This window comes from Leucoraja erinacea, chromosome 2 (genome assembly GCF_028641065.1).
Source record: "Leucoraja erinacea ecotype New England chromosome 2, Leri_hhj_1, whole genome shotgun sequence".
Lineage (NCBI taxonomy): Eukaryota > Metazoa > Chordata > Chondrichthyes > Rajiformes > Rajidae > Leucoraja > Leucoraja erinaceus.
Genome location: NC_073378.1, coordinates 525,014 through 547,899, shown reverse-complemented (window position 1 = coordinate 547,899; position 22,886 = coordinate 525,014). Strand labels below are relative to the sequence as shown.

General features: G+C 43.4%; 1 protein-coding gene across 2 annotated transcripts in view; it reads right to left on the bottom strand.

The window, feature by feature from the left end:
* Positions 1 to 17,410, bottom strand: part of LOC129706456 (uncharacterized protein C7orf57-like) — an 86,060-nt gene extending 68,650 nt beyond the window's left edge. Inside the window, exon 1 of one of the 2 annotated variants that reach the window (XM_055650782.1) lies at positions 17,094 to 17,410. In XM_055650782.1, the coding sequence (XP_055506757.1) occupies positions 17,094 to 17,124 (31 nt within the window). In that variant the 5' untranslated portion in view covers positions 17,125 to 17,410. Of the gene's footprint in view, positions 1 to 8,587; positions 8,825 to 17,093 lie in introns of those variants that run through there. The other variant, XM_055650774.1, reaches the window with a different exon arrangement.
* Positions 17,411 to 22,886: the final 5,476 nt, after the last annotated feature.

The following is a 22,886-nucleotide window of genomic DNA, read 5'->3' as shown; positions in this document are numbered from 1 at the left end:
CTCAAATTGAGACAATGACAATAAATTTGAATACAATACAATACAATACAATACAATACACTTGCTGCCTCACACGCCAGAGATCTGTGTTTGATCCTGTCCTCTGGCACTGTCTGTGTTGAATTTACACATTCTCCCTACATGCGTATGGGTTTCCTCCCACATCACAAAGATGCATTGGCTTTGTAGGTTAACTTGTCTCTGTAAAAGTGCCCCTAATGTGTAGGGAATGGGTGAGGAAAGTGGGATAACAGAACTTGTGTGAATGAGTAGACATAAATGCTGGAGAAACTCAACGAGTGAGGCAACATCTATGGAGCGAAGGAAATAGACAATAGACAATAGGTGCAGGAGTAGGCCATTCGGCCCTTCAAGCCAGCACCGCCATTCAATTTGATCATGGCTCATCATCCCCAATCAGTACCCTGTTCCTGCCTTCTCCCCATATCCCCCTGACTTATTTTTAAGAGCCCTATCTAGCTCTCTCTTGAAAGCATCCAGAGAACCCGCCCTCAGGGAATTCCACAGACTCACCACTCTCTGTGAGAAAAAGTGTTTCCTCGTCTCCGTTCTAAATGGCTTACTCCTTATTCTTAAACTGTGGCCTCTGGTTCTGGATCCGCCCAACATAGGGAACATGTTTCCTGCCTCTAGCGTGACAATCTTATATGTCTCAATGAGAATCCCTCTCATCCTTCTAAACTCCAGTGTACAAGCCCAGCTGCTCCATTCTCTCAGCATATGGCAGTCTCGCCATCCCGGGAAGTAACCTTGTAAACCTACGCTGCACTCCATCAATAGCAAGAATGTCCTTCCTCAAATTAGGGGACCAAAACGGCACACAATACTCCAGGTGTGGTCTCACTGGGGCTCTGTACAACTGCAGTAGGACCTCTTTCCTCCTATATTCGATTCCTCTTGTTATAAAGGCCAACATGCCATTCGCTTTCATCACTGCCTGCTGTACCTGCATGCTTACTTTCATAGACTGATGTACAAGGACCCCCAGATCCCGTTGTACTTCCCCTTTTCCCAACTTGATGCCATTTAGATAGTAATCAGCCTTCCTGTTTTTGCTACCAAAGTGGATAACCTCACATTTATCCGCATTAAACTTCATCTGCCATGCATCTGCCCACTCCCCCAACCTGTCCAACTCGCCCTGCACTCTTATAGCATCCTCCTCAAAGTTCACACTGCCACCCAGCTTTGTGTCATCTGCAAATTTGCTAATGTTACTTTGAATCCCTTCATCCAAATCATTGATGTAAATTGTAAATAGCTGCGGTCCCAGCACCGAGCCTTGCGGTACCCCACTAGTCACTGCCTGCCATTCTGAAAGGGACCAGTTAATCCCTACTCTTTGTTTCCTGCCTGCCAACCACTTATCTATCCATGTCAGCACTCTACCCCCAATACCATGCGCCCTAATTTTGCCCACTAATCTCCTATGTGGGACCTTATCAAATGCTTTCTGAAAGTCCAGGTACACTACATCCACTGGCTCTCCCTTGTCCATTTTCCTAGTTACATCTTCAAAAAATTCCAGATGATTAGTCAAGCATGATTTCCCCTTCGTAAATCCATGCTGACTCGGACCGATCCTGTTACTGCTATCCAAATGTTCGGCTATCTTATCTTTTATAATTGTCTCCAGCATCTTCCCCACCACCGATGTCAGGCTAACTGGTCAATAATTCTCTGCATTCTCTCTCCTACCTTTCTTAAAAAGTGGGATAACATTAGCTACCCACCAATCCACAGGAACTGATCCCGAGTCTATAGAACTTCCCCAAGTACCCTGGGATGCAGACCATCAGGCCCTGGGGATTTATCAGCCTTCAGTCCCATCAGTCTACCCAACACCATTTCCTGCGTAATGTGGATTTCCTTCAGTTCCTCCGTCACCCCAGATCCTCTGGCCACAACTATATCAGGAAGATTGTTTGTCTCCTCCTTGGTGAAGACAGATCCAAAGTACCTGTTCAACTCATCTGCCATTTCCTTGTTACCCATAATAAATTCACCTTTTTCGGTCTTCAAGGGTCCAACTTTGTTCTTAACTATTATTTTCCTCTTCACATACCTAAAGAAGCTTTTACTATCCTGCTTTATATTCTTGAAAAGCTTACCTTCGTACTTCATCTTTGCTCCCCATATTGTCTTTTTGGTTATTTTCTGTTATTCTTTAAACATTACCCGATCCTCTTGCTTCCCATTCATCTTTGCTATGTTGTACTTCTTCGCTTTAATTTTTATACTGTCCCCGACGTCCCTTGTCAGCCATGGTCGTCCCTTTCTCCTTTTGGAATCTTTCTTCCTCCTAGGAATGAACTGATCCTGCACCTTCTGTAGTATTCCTAGAAACTCCTGCCATTTTTGTTCCACTGTCATCCTTGCTAGTGTATCTTTCCAGTCAACTTTGGCCAGCTCCTCCCTCATGGCCTCATAGTCCCCTTTATTCAACTGCAACACTGACACCTCCGATCTACCCTTTCCCCTCTCCAATTGTAGATTAAACCTGATCATGTTATGGTCACTGCCTCCTAATGGCTCATTAACCCCAAGGTCCTTTATCAAAGTGGAGTTCTGGCACTTTGATCAAGTAATGAAGGAACAGCATTACATTACCTCAGCAGGAAATGGTGGAGCAATTTGGTGCAGGATATCCAGCCTATGACATGCTCTTATAGTCACATAATTTATATATATGTCTAAATGAGCTTCTGGTGAAAGTGATTGCCAGGATGTTGATGTAGAAACAAGGATGCTTGTTGACAAATAAAGACACAAGGGGCTGGATCAGCTCATTGGGTCAGGAACATCTCTGGAGAACATTGTACGTCTGACAAAGGGTCCTAACCTGGAACATCACATATCTACGTTCTCCAACACTTTGTCTCTTTTTGTTCCAGGATGTTGATTGTGGGAGACTCAGCTAATGTCCTTGAACATCAAGTATAGGTGGCTAAACATCCCAATGGAGATGATAATGGTCTGGTATTCTTGTGGCGTAAACATAACTGTCACATGTCAGCCCATGCATCAATGTCACCTACGTTTCCTGCATGCATATAATGCTTCAATTTTTGAAGAATTGCAAAAGGAACTAAGCATTATGCATTCACCAGCAAATATTCCCACTTCTGACCTTACAAATCAAAGGGAGGTCAATTTAAGATGGATTGGCCGAGACTGTTCTGAGGACCTGCTGCCTTGATGTCCCAGGCTGGGTAAGATTGACTTGCAACAATCACAATCATCTTGCTGTGTACAAGATGTGTTTTCCCTTTTTCCAGTTTTACTGAGGTTCTTCAATATTGCATTCAGTCACATGCTGCCTTAACATAAAGGACAGTCACTTTCAACCCATCTCTGGAATTCAGAACTATGCTTCATTTAGACTTTAGTACTCCATGCTTGGCCCAAGGTTGTGATTGAGACCTGGAGTCAAGTACTTCTGGTGAAATGCAAACTAGGTATCGGTAAGCACATTAGTGCTGTTTGGCACTCACTGTCAACGATGCCTTCCATCAATAACTGATTGAGTGTAGTGTAAGTGACAGCATCTGGATTGGATTTCTCCTGTTACAGGATATACCTGGGCAATTTTCCGCATTATCAGCTGGATGCCAGCACTGTAGCTGGAGATAAGCTATATCTCTACTAGGTTAGAGATGCAGCTTATTCTAAAGTGCAACCCTTCAGTTTCCCAGGCTGAATATCATCTCATCCCATAGTCTTTGTTGCATTCAGTCCATGTTGCCAGGGCTAAAGTGTCTGAGCTATAGGGAGAGGTTGAGTAGGCTGGGACTATTCTTTGGAGCGCTGGAGGAGGATGATCTTATAGTGGTGTATAAAATCTTGAGAGGAATAGATCGGGTAGATGCACATAGTCTCTTGGTGAATCGAGGACCAGAGGACATAGGTTTAAGGTGAAGGGGGAAAAGATTTAATACAAATCTGAGAGGTAACGTCTTCACACAAAGAATGGTGGGTGTATAGAACAAGCTGCCAGAGGAGGCAGGGACTATCCCACCATTTAAGAAACAGTTAAACAGGTACGTGGATTGGACAGATTTGGAGGGATATGGACCAAACGCGGGCAGGCAGGTGGGACTAGTGTAACTGGGACATGTTGGCCGGTGTGGGCAAGGTGGGCCGAAGGGCCTGCTTCCACACTGCATCACTCTATGACTTTATAACTCTCTGAATGTGAAGTGAATTATTAGAGGAGCAAAGATGAATCATGTGCATTTTATCATCATAGAAGACCGAAAAATACAAATTGTTGTCGGAATACGGTTCTTTTTACATGTCGATGTGCCAAGTGCAATGGCACAAGGATGGAAGAAGAAAAAACTCACACATGCAAAATGCTAACTCATTGAGCATAGAAACAGGCCATCCAGCCCACCAAGTTAGCAGCAACCATCAAGTTAAAAATTAACCATTGTGCCAATTTACACTAATTCTATTTGAGTCTGCCCATATTCAGATTCTACCATTTACCACACACCAGGGTTAGTTTACAATAGCCCTACAAATCTTTGATATGTGGAAGGAAACCCATACGGTCACAGGGAGAACATTCATACTCCATGCTGACAGCACCAGGTTAGGATTGAAATCAGCTCACTGGAATTGTGAGGCAACAATCCTATCAAGTGTAACACAGTGCATCTTAAGCATCAATTCGGCTTTCTCCAGCGATCAAGTAAGACGATGGTTTGTGTTTAAAGATGCTTGCAACAACCGATACCTGCCAAACAGTATTCCAAAACGAAAGAATTGTCAATACCTGGGAGTCTGTAGAATAAATTAGGAGGTTCGCTGCTGTGTAATTTACCTAGAATATTTGTAACTACACAAATTTTGATTATTAATCATCTTTACAAGAATGTAAATTTGCCAAAGACAACCACACAGCAGGACAGGACAATTGGAAATCAGTACTTGTTAGGGTGTAATTGAGGCATTTGCTGTGGCTGGTGTTTGCTTTGTCACCAAGGTGTGTTTCAATCATAACCTAAATAAAGAGAATAATCATGATTAAGAAGCAGTCAATTTTTGAACTCATGTCTGCCACATATAACCATATAACAATTACAGCACGGAAACAGGCCATCTCGGCCCTACAAGTCCGTGCCGACACAACTTTTTTCCCTTAGTCCCACCTGCCTGCACTCATACCATAACCCTCCATTCCCTTCTCATCCATATGCCTATCCAATTTATTTTTAATTGATACCAACAAACCTGCCTCCACCACTTCCACTGGAAGCTCATTCCACATTGCTACCACTCTCTGAGTAAAGAAGTTCCCCCTCATGTTACCCCTAAACTTCTGTCCCTTAATTCTGAAGTCATGTCCTCTTGTTTGAATCTTCCCTATTCTCAAAGGGAAAAGCTTGTCCAACTCTGTCTATCCCTCTCATCATTTTAAAGACCTCTATCAAGTCCCCCCTTAACCTTCTGCGCTCCAGAGAATAAAGACCTAACTTATTCAACTTTTCTCTGTAACTTAGTTGTTGAAACCCAGGCAACATTCTAATAAATCTCCTCTGTACTCTCTCTATTTTGTTGACATCCTTCCTATAATTGGGTGACCAAAATTGTACACCATACTCCAGATTTGGTCTCACCAATGCCTTGTACAATTTTAACATTACATCCCAGCTTCTATACTCAATGCTCTGATTTATAAAGGCTAGCATACCAAGCTTTCTTTACCACCCTATCTATATGAGATTCCACCTTCAAGGAACTATGCACAGTTATTCCCAGATCCCTCTGTTCAACTGTATTCTTCAATTCCCTACCATTTACCATGTACGTCCTATTTTGATTTGTCCTGCCAAGGTGTAGCACCTCACATTTATCAGCATTAAACTCCATCTGCCATCTTTCAGCCCATTTTTCCAAATGGCCTAAATTACTCTGTAGACTTTGGAAATCCTCTTCATTATCCACAACATCCCCTATCTTGGTATCATCTGCATACTTACTAATCCAATTTACCACACCTTCATCCAGATCATTGATGTACATGACAAACAACAAAGGACCCAACACAGATCCCTGAGGTACCCCACTAGTCACCTGCCTCCAACCCGACAAACAGCCATCCACCATTACCCTCTGGCTTCTCCCATTCAGCCACTGTTGAATCCATCTTGCTACTCCTGCATTTATACCCAACAGTTGAACCTTCTTAACCAACCTTCCATGAGGAACCTTGTCAAAGGCCTTACTAAAGTCCATATAGACAACATCCACTGCTTTACCCTCGTCAATTTCCCTAGTAACATCTTCAAAAAATTCAAGAAGATTATTCAAACATGACCTTCCAGGCACAAATCCATGTTGACTGTTCCTAATCAGACCCTGTTTATCTAGATGCTTATATATATTATCTCTAAGTATCTTTTCCATTAATTTGCCCACCACTGAAGTCAAACTAACAGGTCTATAATTGCTAGGTTTACTCTTAGAACCCTTTTTAAACAATGGAACAACATGCGCAGTACGCCAATCCTCGGGGGACAGACAAAATGCTGGAGAAACTCAGCGGGTGAGGCAGCATCTATGGAGCGAAGGAAATAGGCAACATTTTGGGTCGAAACTCTTCTTCAGACTAGCGAAGGAAATAGGCAACGTTTCAGGTCGAAACCCACATGTCTTTCTCCACTGCTTATTGCAGCACATAAATCAATACGCCAGTACAATATTGTGCAAACAGAAACAAATCAATCCACGAATTAGGAATTACAATGTGTTGAACTTGGTCCAATTAAGATGTAATAATATGAAAAATACATAAATTAAAAAATGGCAGCAGTTTAATACTGCCCCTAGCAGCCACTATGTCAGGAGCTCACAGTTCCCAGGTTGGTGACTGGTTTTCTAGAGCTGCCGCAACGACAGCTTTGTCCGCAGGACTGGAGGGTGGCAGCTTCGGCAGCTTCGACCGCCCCGCGCCGCGGAGTTTGAACCAGCCCATTTGCGGAGCTCGGATGCAGCCGCTGGACTTACCATCACCCGGCGGGGTCCCTACATCGAAAGCTGGATCGCCTCAACGCAGAGGGAGACGAGGAGGGAAGAGACAAAGACTTTAAGACTTTTGCCTTCCATCACAGTGAGGAGGTGCCTGGTAGACTCACTGTGGTGGATGTTAAACTTTGTTAAGTGTGTGTTTTGTTATTTTATTCTATGTTATGACTGCAAGGTATACAATTTCGTTCAGACTGAAATGTCTGAATGACAATAAAGGATACTTTACTTTACTAACATTAAATAGCGCCCTATCATGGAGGTCCACTTATAAATAAATTGTAAATGATGAAGGTGCTTTACTGCAAGTGGTATCACTCCAAGTTCAGAAAATTCTAGTTTCCAGCAAGTCCAGCAGATTTTAACTTCAGGGCAGTGTCAAGTTTTGCTCCATTAATTTCTTATTGCACAGATCCATTAGGGAGCTGGGCTGGGAGAAGTTGGGATGGAGGTAATCATGAGGTTTGGGTTACAATCCAGTTACGGGGGTACAATAGTTCTCAGGTTGTGAGGTTGGATGGTAGGGATAAGAACCAAATTGTAGAGAATAAGTCATGTGATGATTTAGATTGAGTCCGGTGGCCTGATCTTCCAATAGAACGTTGCAGGAAGGATTCAGCCTGATGATGATTGGAATAGATGTTGCGAGGCCCTAATGGTGAGAATGGGAGATGCAACAACCAATAATGATCAATAGGGGTGGGGTTGTCAGGAGATGCCCCATCATAGGGAAAGGAAGAAGCAGATATAAATCAAAATAAAGGTGACGTTCCAATGATAATTAGGGGATCCAGCTGGTTACTAAGGAATGTGTAATTCTGCTTCAATGATTGGTTATTCAGTAACTTGTTGAGCTTCATTGGTTAGTAATTCGGTAACTTGTTGAGCTGCAATGATTGGTTATTCAATAACATGTTCAGCTGCAGGGGTTAGTTATTCAGTAACTCGTTGGCATGTGGGAGAGAGAGAGGGGAGGAAGGAAGGGAGGAAGGGAGGAAGGGAGGAAGGGAGGAAGGGAGGGGGAGGGGAGGAAAGGGGGGGGGGGGGGGGGGGGGGGCTTAATTCCCCTCATCAAAGAGATGAGCCCGGTTTTGGCTTCATCACTCTCAGTAAAACTGAATGGGATTAATGTATCTTGGCAATGAAGCTAACAAAATGAACATCAACTCCCATGGGACCAAGATCTTCCCAACACAAACATCAAGCTATAAATGCACTTGTATCTGGATTCTGGCCTTCACGTCTCTTTTCACCTGTATGGATTTCCCTGGCAGTAAATGGGCCACTTAGTAAAAATAGGACTATTGAAATAAAAGCCTAAAACTTAAACATGGAGTTAAATGTTTAGGTATTAAGAATCAAGAGTAGGTTGGATGGCCACTGTTAAAAGCACATGCATGAAGGTTTAAGTGGGTTTTGATATAATTCTAGATTTTTTAAATATGAACCCCTGAAACAACCCACCACACCCATCTTCACAAATTAACAACAATTCCAAAATCACATGTACTGTAATATTGTTTGTAAGCAGTACCATTTGATCTTCTAAAGTTCTGCACTTCATCTATTGGGACATCATAACAATGGCCTTCATAACAAGAGGATTTCAGTATAGGAGTAAAGAGGTTCTTCTGCAGTTGTATAGGGCTTTGGTGAGACCACATCTGGAGTATTGTGTACAGTTTTGGTCTCCTAATTTGAGGAAGGACATCCTTGTGATTGAGGCAGTTCAGCGTAGGTTCACGAGATTGATCCCTGGGATGGCGGAACTGTCATATGAGGAAAGATTGTAAAGATTAGGCTTGATTTCACTGGAGTTTAGAAGGATGAGGGATATCTTATAGAAACATATACAATTATAAAAGGACTGGACAAGCTAGCAGGAAAAATGTTTCCAATGTTGGGCGAGTCCAGAACCAGGGCCCAGTCTTAGAATAAAAGGGAGGCAATTTAAGACTGAGGTGAGAAAACAACTTTTTCACCCAGAGAGTTGAGAATTTGTGGAATTCCCTGCCACAGAGGGCAGTGGAGGCCAAATCACTGGATGGATTTAAGAGAGAGTTAGATAGAGCTCTAGGGTCTAGTGGAATCAAGGGATATGGGGAGAAGGCAGGCACAGGTTATTGATTGGGGACGATCAGCCATGATCACAATGAATGGCGGTGCTGGCTCGAAGGGCCGAATGGCCTCATCCTGCAACTATTTTCTATGTTTCTATGTTATCATCCCAGGTAATTATCGTGGTCCATCTCCCAAAAAGTGATCAAAACAGGAAATTAGTGAAGTAAACCGGATAAATCATGGAGGTATGGGACATAGCCAATAAAGCTATGAACATAGCAGAGAGAGATACTATCACAACTGAAGCTTTTAGGTAATGAAGTTATATACGAGTAACATAACTTTTCAGAAGAATACAGATCTAAAATGCAGCAACAACTCCACAACGATATATCTCTATAGATGTGGAAAAATTTAATTTAGTTTAATTTATTGTCACGTGTAGCGAGATACAGTGAAAAGCTTTTGTTGCGTGTTGACCAGTCAGCAGAAAGACAATAATAATAATAATAATAATAATAATAATAATAATAAATTTTATTGTCATTGCACATCAGTGCAACGAGATTTAGTATGCAGCTTCCAACTGATGCAAAAAATAAATAAATCAATAAATAAATAAGCTGTGTGACGTGACCATCTGAGGAAGACAGTCCAGGGGGGTGGGGGGTCACTCAGCAGGACCGGTTCAGAGCCGCTATAGCTCCGGGAATAAAGCCGTTTCTGAGTCTGGAGGTTCGGGCGTAGAAGGCCTTGTAACGTCTGCCGGAGGGAAGTAGTTCAAACAGTCCGTTACAAGGGTGTGAGGAGTCTTTATGGATGCTGACAGCCTTCCTGAGGCACTGTGTGTGGTAGATGCCCTCCAAGGCTGGTAGCTCTATCCCAATAATCCTGTGCGCTCTGTGGACGACGCGCTGAAGAGCTCTCCTCTCCGTGCAGCTGAGATACCACACAGAGATGCCATACGTTAATATGCTCTCTGTGGTGCAGCGGTAGAACGTTGTCAGCAGCTGTTGGGGCAGACCAGTCTTTTTTATTGTCCTCAGGAAAACCAGTCATTACTGTGCCTTCTTGACCAGCGCAGCGGTGTTGGTGGACCATGTGAGGTCCTCTGAAATGTGAGTGCCCAGAAACTTAAAGCTGGACACTCTCTCCACACTTTCCCTGTAAATGGAGATTGGGGTGTATTCCCCATTATGGGATCTCCTGAAGTCAATAATCAGCTCCTTGGTCTTGGAGGTGTTTAGTGACAAGTTGTTACGTGCGCACCAGTCCGCCAGGGTCTGCACCTCCGGTCTGTATTTTGTTTCATCACCGTTGGTGATCAGCCCAATCACTGTTGTGTCGTCTGCAAACTTCATAATGGTGTTGGTGTCGAATGCAGGAACACAGTCATGAGTGAAGAGGGAGTAGAGCATGGGGCTTAGTACACAGCCCTGTGGTGTGCCGGTGCTCAAGGTGATAGTGGAGGACAGGTGCGGGCCTAGTCTCACTGCCTGCGGTCGCTCCGTCAGAAAGTTCACGATCCAATCGCATATCGGCGAGCTGAGGCCCAGCTGGTGGAGTTTGGTGTTGAGCTTGGTGGGGGTGACCGTATTGAATGCAGAGCTATAGTCAACGAAGAGCATCTTCACGTACGTGCCCTGTCTATCCAGGTGAGTCAGGACAGTGTGAAGTGCCAGAGAGATGGCATCCTCTGTCGATCTATTTGCCCTGTATGCAAATTGATGAAAGTCCAGTGAGGCAGGGATGCTGGATTTGATGTGGGAGAGGACCAGCCTTTCGAAGCACTTCATTGGGATTGGAGTTGGGGCAAGTCGTTCAGGTTGGTGACTTTAGACTTTTTCGGCACCGGCACTATGGTGGTACATGATTACAATCGATTCATTAATAGGGTATAAATCATAGTTAAATTGAGAATAGTTGCTGTAGGAATAGAGATTTAAGAGTGTGGAGTGATTGTAATATGAGTTTGTTGATCTGCTTCTGTGGCTAGCACGTAAATAGTCGCTAGGGTTGGGTGCCATCTTGGAAGCATATGTGCAATTATTGCTAATTTTGATAAATATTGCTAATATGTAGTAATTATTTTCTTAATGGACCCAATGCAATAAACTAGATCAGGCATGGATCACAGAATTGGCTTCCAGATGTGCTAAGCATGCACCTGTACCCTCTGACACAAGGCCAGGCAACGAATGCAATGAATGCTTGGCAGCTTGCATGATTACCTCTCAACTTTCCTTAAAAAAATATTCATCAACATTTATTTGAAAATTTAACAAAAGCAATACATAGGAAAGGCGAAGTATTTTCCAAATCAAGACAAGTTTAATTTTATCTCATAGTACAAATTGATCAGTGAGAGGGGATGTTATAATCATCAGGGAGATGTGTGTTACAGTACCATTTTCTTCCACAGTCTTCAATTGTAAAACCATTAGCAAAATGATCTATTCAGATTCATCTTTAAACAAATAAAATGGAATATGATTACTCCATTGATGGAGTTATTTAATAATAAATGAAAATCAATATACTGCAATGCCAGACATCCAAAATAAAAATAGAAAATGCTTAAAACACAACAGTCTGGCAGCATCTGTGGAAATAAAAAGAGTTAACATTTTGAGTCAAAGAGTCTTTAGAACTCTGGTTTTCATTCCAAAAAGCTGCCTGGTCTGTTGTACCATATTCTGTTATGATTGCTGTTCTTTTTAAAACCATTGTCGTGAATGAGGAAACCATTATGGTTTTCCCATCAGGTGAAGCTGGCAGGACACACCTTGAGGAAGTTGAACTTAATATAATAAAATCATGTATACATCATGAGGTGGATAGATTGAGTGAATGCAATGGGTCTTGAAATGGGCATACAAATTAGCCAGAAAAATGGGCATACAAATTAGCCAGAAAAAGCAGCCTACCAGAGGACTGGGAGAAATTCAGAGTCCAGCAGAGGAGGACATAGGGCTTAATTAGGAAAGGGAAAATAGATTATGTAAGAAAACTGGCAGGGTACATAAAAACTGACTGCAAAGGTTTTTACAGATATGTGAAGAGAAAAAGATTAGTTAAAACAAATGTAGGTCCCTTGCAGTCAGAAACAGGTGAATTGATCATGGGGAACAAGGACATGGCAGACCAATTGAATAACTACTTTGGTTCTGGCTTCACTAAGGAAGACTTAAATAATCTGCCGGAAATAGCAGGGGACCAGGGGTCAAATGAGATGGAGGAACTGAGTGAAATCCAGGTTAGCCGGGAAGTGGTGTTAGGTAAATTGAATGGATTAAAGGTCGATAAATCCCCAGGTACAGATGCATTAGTGATAGTTTTTCAAAACTCTTTAGATTCTGGAGTAGTTCCTGAGGATTGGAGGGTAGCTAATGTAACCCCACTTTTTAAAAAGGGAGGGAGAGAGAAAACGGGGAATTACTGACTAGTTAGTCTAACATCGGTAGTGGGGAAACTACCAGTCACTGGTAGAGTCACATGGGATAGCAGCACATTTGGAAAGTGGTGAAATCATTGGACAAAGTCAGCATGGATTTATAAAAGGTAAATCATGTCTGACGAATCTTATAGAATTTTTCGAGGATGTAACTAGTAGAGTGGATAAGGGAGAATCAGTGGATGTGTTATATCTGGACTTTCAGAAGGCTTTCGACAACGTCCCACATAAGAGATTACTATACAAGCTTAAAGTACACGGTATTGGGGGTTCAGTATTGATGTGGATAGAGAACTGGCTGGCAGACAGGAAGCAAAGAGTAGGAGTAAACGGGTCCTTTTCACAATGGCAGGCAGTGACTAGTGGGGTACCGCAAGGCTCAGTGCTGGGACCCCAGCTATTTACAATATATATTAATGATTTGGAACGAGGTAATTAAATGCAACATCTCCAAGTTTGCGGATGGTACGAAGCTGGGGGGCAGTGTTAGCTGTGAGGAGGATGCTAGGAGGCTGCAAGGTGACTTGGATAGGCTGGGTGAGTGGGCAAATGCATGGCAGATGCAGTATAATGTGGATAAATGTGAGGTTATCCACTTTGGTGGCAAAAACAGGAAAGTAGACTATTATCTGAATGGTGGCCGATTAGGAAAAGGGGAGATGCAACGAGACCTGGGTGTCATGGTGCACCAGTTATTGAAAGTAGGCATGCAGGTGCAGCAGGCAGTGAAGCAAGCGAATGGTATGTTAGCATTCATAGCAAAAGGATTTGAATATAGGAGCAGGGAGGTTCTAATGCAGTTGTACAGGTACTTGGTGAGACCACACCTGGAGTATTGCGTACAGTTTTGGTTTCCTAATCTGAGGAAGGACATTCTTGCCATAGAGGGAGTACAGAGAAGGTTCACCAGACTGATTCCTGGGATGTTAGGACTCTCATATGAAGAAAGACTGGATAGACTTGGTTTGTACTCGCTAGAATTTAGAAGATTGAGGGGGGATCTTGTAGAAACTTACAAAATTCTTAAGGGGTTGGACAGGCTAGATGCAGGAAGATTGTTCCCGATGTTGGGGAAGTCCAGAACAAGGGGTCACAGTTTAAGGATAAAGGGGAAATCCTTTAGGACAGAGATGAGAAAAACATTTTTTACACAGAGAGTAGTGAGTCTCTGGAATTCTCTGCCACAGAATGTAGTTGAGGCCAGTTCATTGGCTACATTTAAGAGGGAGTTAGATGTGGCCCTTGTGGCTAAAGGGATCAGGGGATATGGAGAGAAAGCAGGTACAGGATACTGAGTTGGATGATCAGCCATGATCATATTGAATGGCGGTGCGGGCTCGAAGGGCCGAATGGCCTACTCCTGCACCTATTTTCTATGTTTCTATGTCTTTTACCCAGAGAAGGGGAATCAAGATCCAGAGGACATAGGTTTGTAGTGAGAGGGGAAAAATGTAACAGGAACTCAAAAGGCAATGTTTTCACATCAGAGGTAGTGGATGAATGGAATGAGAAGCCCGCAGTATGTAGTTGAATCAGGTACTATCTATCTATTCTATTCTATTCTATACATAACTAAAACTCTGATCATGTGTGCGGTTTTACTATTTGCGCATAAATGGTACGCGATAACTCTACGATTTTTCGTCAGCTCACTCACTGTTCTCCTGTGCTGCAAGTGCAACAAGTTTCGTACTGATCGGTACTATATTGTAAAAGTTCAAGAGGTTTAAAAATCTTAAAAACCGTGCGTGCGCAGATCGATCTCCTCTCCTGCCAGTCAGCGCTGCGCAGATTGGTCTCTTCTCCTGTCACTCCCCGGGATGGTCCGCCCCTTCCTGCGCCATCGCGTCTTTATTGGAGCTGAGGGACGATGTGGGTGGCCGGCGGAGGTATCCGACTGGACACAATTTTCGGTGGGACCGGATGCGCATGGCCCGGCGCCGGAGATGTCACCAAACGGAAAGCGGAGAGGCTGATCCCAGCGGAGGAGAGCGTCCAGCGCCTGCATTAGTCCCAAAAGCACCTCCAGCCCTTTCCCGTCTGGTCTCCATCGCTGGCTTCTGCCCCCCCCCTCCCCCATGAATCTTCCCCTGTTTTTTCTCCGAGCTCACCCACATGCCAACGCGGCCGTAGCTGCTGATGCTTCCGGGCCGAGCCCAGGATCCTCGAGATCCTGGGGAGGTGAAGAGGGAGTGTGGGGGAGCAGAGGGGATAGAGGGAGAGGAGGGGAGTAGGGAGGGCAGAGGAGTTATGGAGGGAGGGAGGGAGTGACTGAGGGTAGGGGACAGGAGAGGGATTGGGGAGGATAGGAGGAGATGGAAAATAAGGGAGAGGAGTTGAGGAGGGAGAGTGGGGAAGAGAGGGGATAGAGGGAGAGGAGGGGGCGTGTAGAGGAGGGGGGAGTAAGGGAGTGGGGAATAGCGGGAGTGGAGGACAGTGGGGGAGGTGAGGAGGGATAGTGGGAGGATAGGGGAATGTGAGGAGTTCGGGTGGTGGGGGATAGCGGGATAGGTGGCGGGTAGGGAGGAGAGAGGAGTTACGGAGGGAGAGAAGGAGTGACACAGTAGGGGAGAGAGCGGTGAGGGTGGAATTGGGGAGAGGAGGAGGAGAGAGGAAAGAAGAGGTAGGGTGAAGAGGAGGGGGAGAGAGTGCCAAGGATGAGGGGAAATGAGCTGCGTCTGTGCAGTTGTGGGCTATAGGTGAGTGGTGGAATATTGAGTTGGGGGACCAAGCCTCCTGCGTGACATGGACCAACTTAGTCTAGTAAGCAGGTACATGGACGGGAAAGATAAATCCGAACTTAACAATCTGCAATCATTGATGCCACAACAGATAACAGAAAAGTAACCCACAAAGACATTTCCCGCTAATATTAGGTAGACAAAAATGCTGGAGAAACTCAGCAGGTGAGGCAGCATCTATGGAGCAAAGGAAATAGGCAACATTTCAGGTCGAGACCCTTCTTCAGACTGATTTGAGGCTGGGGAAGTCATGAAAAAGAAAGGAAGAGGCAGAGACAGTGGGCTGAGGGAGAGTTGAGAAGAGGAGGAGAAAGCAGGGACTACCTGAAATTAGAGAAGTCAATGTGCATACCGCTGGGGTGTAAACTGCCCAAGCAAAATATGAGGTGCTGCTCCTCCAATTTACGGTGGGCCTCTCTCTGGCCATGGAGGAGGCCCAGGACAGAAAGGTTGGATTCGGAATGAGAGGGGGAGTTGAAGTGCTGAGCCACCGGGAGATCAGGTTGGTTACTGCGAACCGAGCAGAGGTGTTGGGCGAAGCGATCGCTAAGCCTACGCTTGGTCTCACCGATGTAGAGCAGTTGACATCTAGAGCAGCGGATGCAATAGATGAGGTTGGAGGAGGTGCAGGTGAACCTCTGCCACACCTGGAAAAACTGCTTGGGTCCTTGAATGGAGTCAAGGGGGGAGGTAAAGCGACAAGTGTAGCATTTCCTGCGGTTGCATGGGAAAGTGCCAGGAGAGGGGGTGGTTTGGGTGGGAAGGGAAGAATTGACCAAGGAGTTACGAAGGGAGCGGTCTCTGCGGAAAGCAGACAGGGGAGGAGCTGGGAAGATGTGGCCAGTGGTGGGATCCTGTTGGAGGTGGCAAAAATATTGGAGGATTATATGTTGTATGTGACGGCTGGTAGGTTGGAAGGTGAGGACAAGGGGGACTGCCCTTGTTACGAGTGGGGGGATGGGGAGTGAGAGCAGAGTTACGGGGTATAGAAGAGACCCTGGTGTGAGCCTTATCTATAGTAGAAGAGGGAAACCATCGTTCCCTGAAGAATGAGGACATCTCCGATGCCCTGGTGTGGAACACCTCATCCTGGGTACAGATGCAGCGTAGACAGAGGAATTGGTAGTAGGGGATGGAGTCCTTACAGGAAGCAGTGTGAGAAGAAGTGTAGTCCAGATAGCCATGGGAGTCAACGGGTTTATAGTGGATGTCGGTCAGTAGTCTATCACCGGCGATGGAGATAGCGAGGTCTAGAAATGGTAGGGAAATGTCGGAAATGGTCCAGGTATAATTGAGTGCTGGATGGAATTTCGTGATGAAATGGATGAAGTCAGTTAGTTATGTGTGGGTGCAGGAGGTAGCACTAACGCAGTCGTCGATGCAGCAGAGGTAGAATTTGGGGATAGGGCCCTGGTACGCCTCGAACAATGATTGTTCGACGTACCCTACAAAGAGGCAGGCATAGCTTGGGCCCATGCACGTGCCCATGGTAGAGTTTGGGGATAAGGTCCTGGTACGCCTCGAACAAAGATTGCTCGACGTACTCTACAAAGAGGCAGGTATAGCTTGGGCACATACGTGTTTTAGTTCCACTATAATTTAAAATGCACAACAGCATTAAGAAATCCTACTATTAGCATGCAAACTTTGAATCACTTCTTAATTGTGTCACCATAGGATCTCAGATTCAAAACAGGAAAGCTAAAAACAAATGCAGTCCATTTCACAAAATCCAATTTTTAAATTTAACTTAACATAATTGGAACATCATGGAAATGACTTACCACAGTCACTAAACTGACTAGAGGAAGACATTTGTTTGTTTCTTGCAAGGAGCTCTAGAGAACAAAAGTAAAAGTATTATTTTGGGGGAGGAAGTAAAAGTGAAATTTGCAGAATTTATTTTGAAAATTCACGTAGCCATTTAATTAGTGGAATCTGCTTTAATGATAAGGAGGGAAGTTATTTAATACTTAAAGGATCGGAACGCAAAGATCAAACTCAGCAACTTTTAAGTTTCTGTTGGTGCTCTGGAATGTTTACTATCAGTTAATTTGATGGCAAATAATTTTCTTGATTTTTACATACATTGTTTCAATGTTTTTTTTAAATTATTTAATATCAATGTATTTATTTTGTATAATAAGTGTCAGATTAGATTAGATTAGATTAGATTAGATCCTTTAATAATCCTTTACAGGAAATTATAGTGCCACAACAGCTTCAAGAAAGACATAACACCACACATTTCCTCAGATAGCTTCCATACTTAATAAGTTAAAATACAATGATTGAATACTAAAAAAATGCAAAATTATTTTTGTGCATTATAAAACCTTATAGCAGCTGGTATACAAGACTTCCTATATCTCTCAGTTTTGCACATTGGTGCAATCAGTCTCTGACTGAAGATGCTGCTCTTGATCACCTTCAGGGTGTGGAGTGGGTGAGTGGGGTTGGTCATTATTGAACCCAGTTTGTTCAGAGTTCTGGCCTCTGCCACCTGCTGGACCGTTAGTTGCTCAGCCCCGACCACTGAGCCGGCCTTCCTGATCAGCTTGTCCAGTCTGTTTTTGTCCGCTATGCGGGCGCCTTCTCCCCAACAGGCCACAGCAAAGAATGGTAGACACTGCACAGTAGGGGTTGGCAGATGTTGAATGACCTTAGCCTCCTTAAGAAATACAGTCGACTTTGTCCCTTCCTGTACACCGCCTCCATATGACTCTTCCAGTCCAGCTCACTGTCAAGCTGCACACCAAGGTACCTGTGGTTGGTGACCACCTCCATCTCAGTGCCCCTGATGGTGATTGGTGTTGGTTGAGTCCTCCTCCTCCCCCTCCTGAAATCCACAACTATCTCCTTCGTTTTTGTGGTGTTGAGATGGAGGTTATTGTGTGCACTCCACTCCACAAAGTTGTTTATTGTATCTCTATACTCCTCCTCATTGCCCCCTTTGATGAGCATTTGTCATGAAAGGTCTTATAGAGTCAGTCATACAGCACGGAAACTGGCTCTTCAGTTCAAAGTCTCCGTGCTGACAAAGATGCCCCATTTAAGCCAACCCAAATGCATGTGTTTGGTCCACATTCCTCCAAATATTTCCGATCCATCTACCTGTCCAAGTGCCTTTTAAATGCTGTTGAAGTATCTGCCTCATCTCCCTCCTAGGATAGCTTGTTCCTTGTATCCATCACCCTCAAGTGAAAATGTTCCCCCATGTTCCCCACACATGTAGTTCAGGGAACTACAGGTGAGGCAGAAGATCAGCCATGATCATAAACAGTAAATGATGGAGCAAGTGCAAAGAACTAGATGGCCTATCTGTGCTCTCTTAATTATGATGTTCTTAAAGTATAGCACAGCACATACTATTTGTTGGCAACAATCATGTGTAATAGTTGTAAGAAGGAACTGCAAATGCTGGATATTTGCCGAAGAGAAGGAACGGGTGGACGTTTCGGGACGAGACCCTTCTTCAGACGTATAATGTTGGATTCTATGATATAAAATTATAATTTGTGTTTAAACATTATTATGCTTTTGTGCATATCTCTATATTTCAATATTCTTCTCTAAATATATTATTCAATTAATTCTTTGAGAATATTTTAAATAAATATTTATAGGTAATTGAAGTTCATATAATTCCTATTTTAATTTATTTATCTATAGTTTCCTATTCTACATATTTTTTTCTTTAACATTTTATTTCCCTAATTATTAGATATGATTACACCTTCAAAATGCAGCTCGGTGTGCTGGTGCATCAGGCTAGATGTTTCTAGAACAAAATGCAACCATTGTATCTTAATTAACACTCTTACCATTTCAATATGTTTAGTTGTCAATAGTTTTTTTCTTATATCTATGCATTTAGTTTTATTTCTTACCATTCTCCACAATTAAGTTTCTCTTGTCGATATTACATATATCTGTACACGTTATCAATTGAGTCATGTTTAATTTATTTACATTTGTTGTCCACTGCATTTATTTTTCCCTAGAACATATATTTCTTAACCAACCTAAATGTTGCTCTGCCCCAATTCTCCTCCATGCATGATTACATTGACCTCCATTGTTATCTTAGGTTTAGGTTTAACATACAGGTACAGCAGGCAGTGACGAAAGCTTAAAGCATGTTGACCTTCATAACGAGAAGATTTGAGTATAGGAGTAAAGACGTCCTTCTGCAGTTGTACAGGGCCCTGGTGAGACCACACCTGGAGTATTGTGTGTAGTTTTGGTCTCCCAATTTGAGGAAGGACATCCTTGTTATTGAGGGAGTGCAGCGTAGGTTCACAAGGTTAATCCCCGGGATGACGGGACTGTCATATGAGGAAAGATTGGAAAGACTGGGCTTGTATTCACTGGAATTTGGAAGGATGAGAGGATATCTTATAGAAACATATAAAATTATAAAAGGACTGGACATGCTAGATGCAGGAAAAATGTTCCCAATGTTGGCGGAGCCCAGAACCAGGGGCAATAGTCTAAGAATAAAGGGGAGGCCATTTAAAACTGAGGTGCGGAAAAACGTTTTCACCCAGAGATTTGTGAATTTGTGGAATTCCCTGCCACAGGAGGCAATGGAGGCCGATTCACGGGATGAATTTAAAAGAGAGTTAGATAGGGCTCTAGGGGCTAGTGGAATCAAGGGGTATGGGGATAAGGCAGACATGGGTTATTGATTGTGGATAATCAGCCATGATCACAATAAATGGCGGTGCTGGCTCGAAGGGCCAAATGGCCTCCTCCTCTTGCACCTATTTTCTATGTACTGAGGTACAGTGAAAGGTTTTGATTTGCATGCTATTCAAACAGGCCAGATATACCATACATAGATACAATCAGTTCAAACAAGATAGAATGAAGGGAAAAATATCTCCAGTGTACATATTATTTATCAATATTTACATTTGGTTGTCTCCAACATACTCATGTAATTGGCAATATACCCCCATTATTTAGTATTATACATATTTAATATTTCTAATGAGTATAATTGTTTGCCAGTGCACATATTTATCTCCATCAAATATACTGCTTATAATTGTAATGATTGATTGATACTTTAATAACACGTGACATGTCACAGTGCAATTCTTTGTTTTGCATACTGTACACAAGGAGAGTCACTACGTATAGGTCATAAGGTCGTAAGCGATAGGAGAAGACTTTGGCCCATCAAGTTTACTCTGCCATTCAATCATGGCTGATCAATCTCTCCCTCCTAACCCCATTCTCCTCTCCCCATAACCTCTGACACCTGCAGAAATCAAGAAATAGGGCGGTCAAAGTTACAAAGTATTCATTATGTTATTGTGGTTATTTACATCTATTGTTAAACACTGTATACAGTTATTCATCTCTGGAATTCATATTTCTTGTTGCTGTACAGTTATTCATTTCCAGAGTATATATTATTTATTTACGTATCCATGAATTTGACTTGCATACATATCATTGCATACATTTATTTAGCTGTATTTGGTCTAAACCAGTGGTTCCCAATTTGGGGCGTATGCCCCACAGGGGAGCAATTTGATTTTTAAGGGGGGCAATTGAGCGCGACTGAGGAGGTCTGGGTCCAAATTTTCGATTTTTATTTTTTTGGATTTTCCATCAGGTAAACATATGTAGTTTATGTTTCAGATGTTATTTTGAGTAAATAATTTTTTTGGGGTAAAAAAGGTCTTTATTGTGTAGTTATTACATAATCACCGCGCCATCGCTCTTCATGCACGTCGCACGAAGCGCGCGAGGTCATGGGAGAACCTTATTTATTGAATTAGATTTAGAAATGCGATTCAAAGAGCTTTTGCGAAGTTACCCTTATAATATCTATTTCCTCCGTTTTCTCTCAAGGGAAAGCAAGGGGGGGGGCATCAGGATTTTAGAGGTGATTAGGTGGGGCATGGCCAAAAAAAGGTTGGGAACCACTGGTCTAAACCCTGCCAAACACCACTGCCTTCACCACAAGGGCAGAGGCAATTTAAGAAGACGACTCAAACCACATTGACTTAGCCTCCACAGCCGCCTGTGGCAATGAATTTCAGTTTCACCACTCTCTGATTAAAGACATTTCTTCTCATCGCCTTTCTAAAAGTATGTCCTTTTATTCTGAAGCTATGGCCTCTGGTCCTAGACTCTCCCACTAGTGGATACATCTCCACATTCACTCTATCCGGGCCTCATGAGGCGATTACAATATCAAGTGGTAAGACAAGATTCCAGATACACAGCTTTTCTCCCAGCCAAACCACCAGCGTATTGCTGAAAGACTCACAGACCTGATAGACAGGGCATGTGGGTCAGGATATCTGATGACTGAATACTACAAATGCTACTTTATAGAGAGGTGATTGAGGAGGACATAGAATTATGTGGCGGATCGAAAAACAAATTCAAACACTCTCTCAGAATATCCCTGAGGAGTTCCAGCTTTGACACACACTACTGGGAACAACTAACGGATGCCTCACAGAATACAGAATGGTGCACGTTCATATGTGGAAGCTAGAATGGAGGCATCAAACAGAAAAAGCAAATCTCCAGTCAAGTCAAGAACCACTGGTCCCTACAGCATGTCTACACCCCCGTCACCTGTGTGGAAGGAACATTCAAGCCAGGATTGGTGTAATCACCCATCTCCATACACATCGCTACAGTATAGACTAGATGTCATGTTCTTACTCAGGAACCTGTGACGATTAGGCTCAACAAGGGTTGTGTGATAAAGCCAGCAAACCAATCTACATAGAAGTTCAGCACAAGAACAGGCCCTTCGGCTCATAATACCTGTGCCGAACCAGATGCCAAGATCCCTGTCTGCACATAATCCATATAACCCTTCAGTACCTGCATATGCTCATGCCCATCCAAAGGTCTCTTAAATCCCACTATCGTACCTGCCTCAACCACCAACCCCAGCAGTGCACTCCAAGCACTCATCGTCCAATAAGTTGCAAATTTGTCCAACACATCTTATTTCAACTTTGTTCCCCTCACCTTAAAATTATTCCGTCTAATATTTGATTTTTCCATCCTGGGAAAAAGGTTCTGACTGTCTACCCTATCTATGCCTCTCATATTTCCTCAACTTTTTTTTAATCACAGAGCACTTCTTCATCGAAGGAATCAACCTAATATACCTTTTCTGAATGAACCTCAGCAGTGCCAGTGTAGCCCTCAACTCCAATAGAAACATAGAAATATAGGTGCAGGAGTAGGCCATTCGGCCCTTCGAACTTGCACTGCCATTCAATATGATCATGGCTGATCATCCAACTCAGTATCCTGTACCTGCCTTCTCTCCATACCCCCTGATCCCTTTAGCCACAAGGGCCACATCTAACTCCCTCTTAAATATAGCCAATGAAGATTCAGATTCAGATTCAATTTTAATTGTCATTGTCAGTGTACAGTACAGAGACAACGAAATGCATTTAGCATCTCCCTTGAAGAGCGACATAGCAAACGATTTGAATTAAAAAAAAATACCACCTGATCCGGGGGGGGGGGGGGGTGATTGGCAGTCACCGAGGTACGTTGTTTAGTAGAGTGACAGCCGCCGG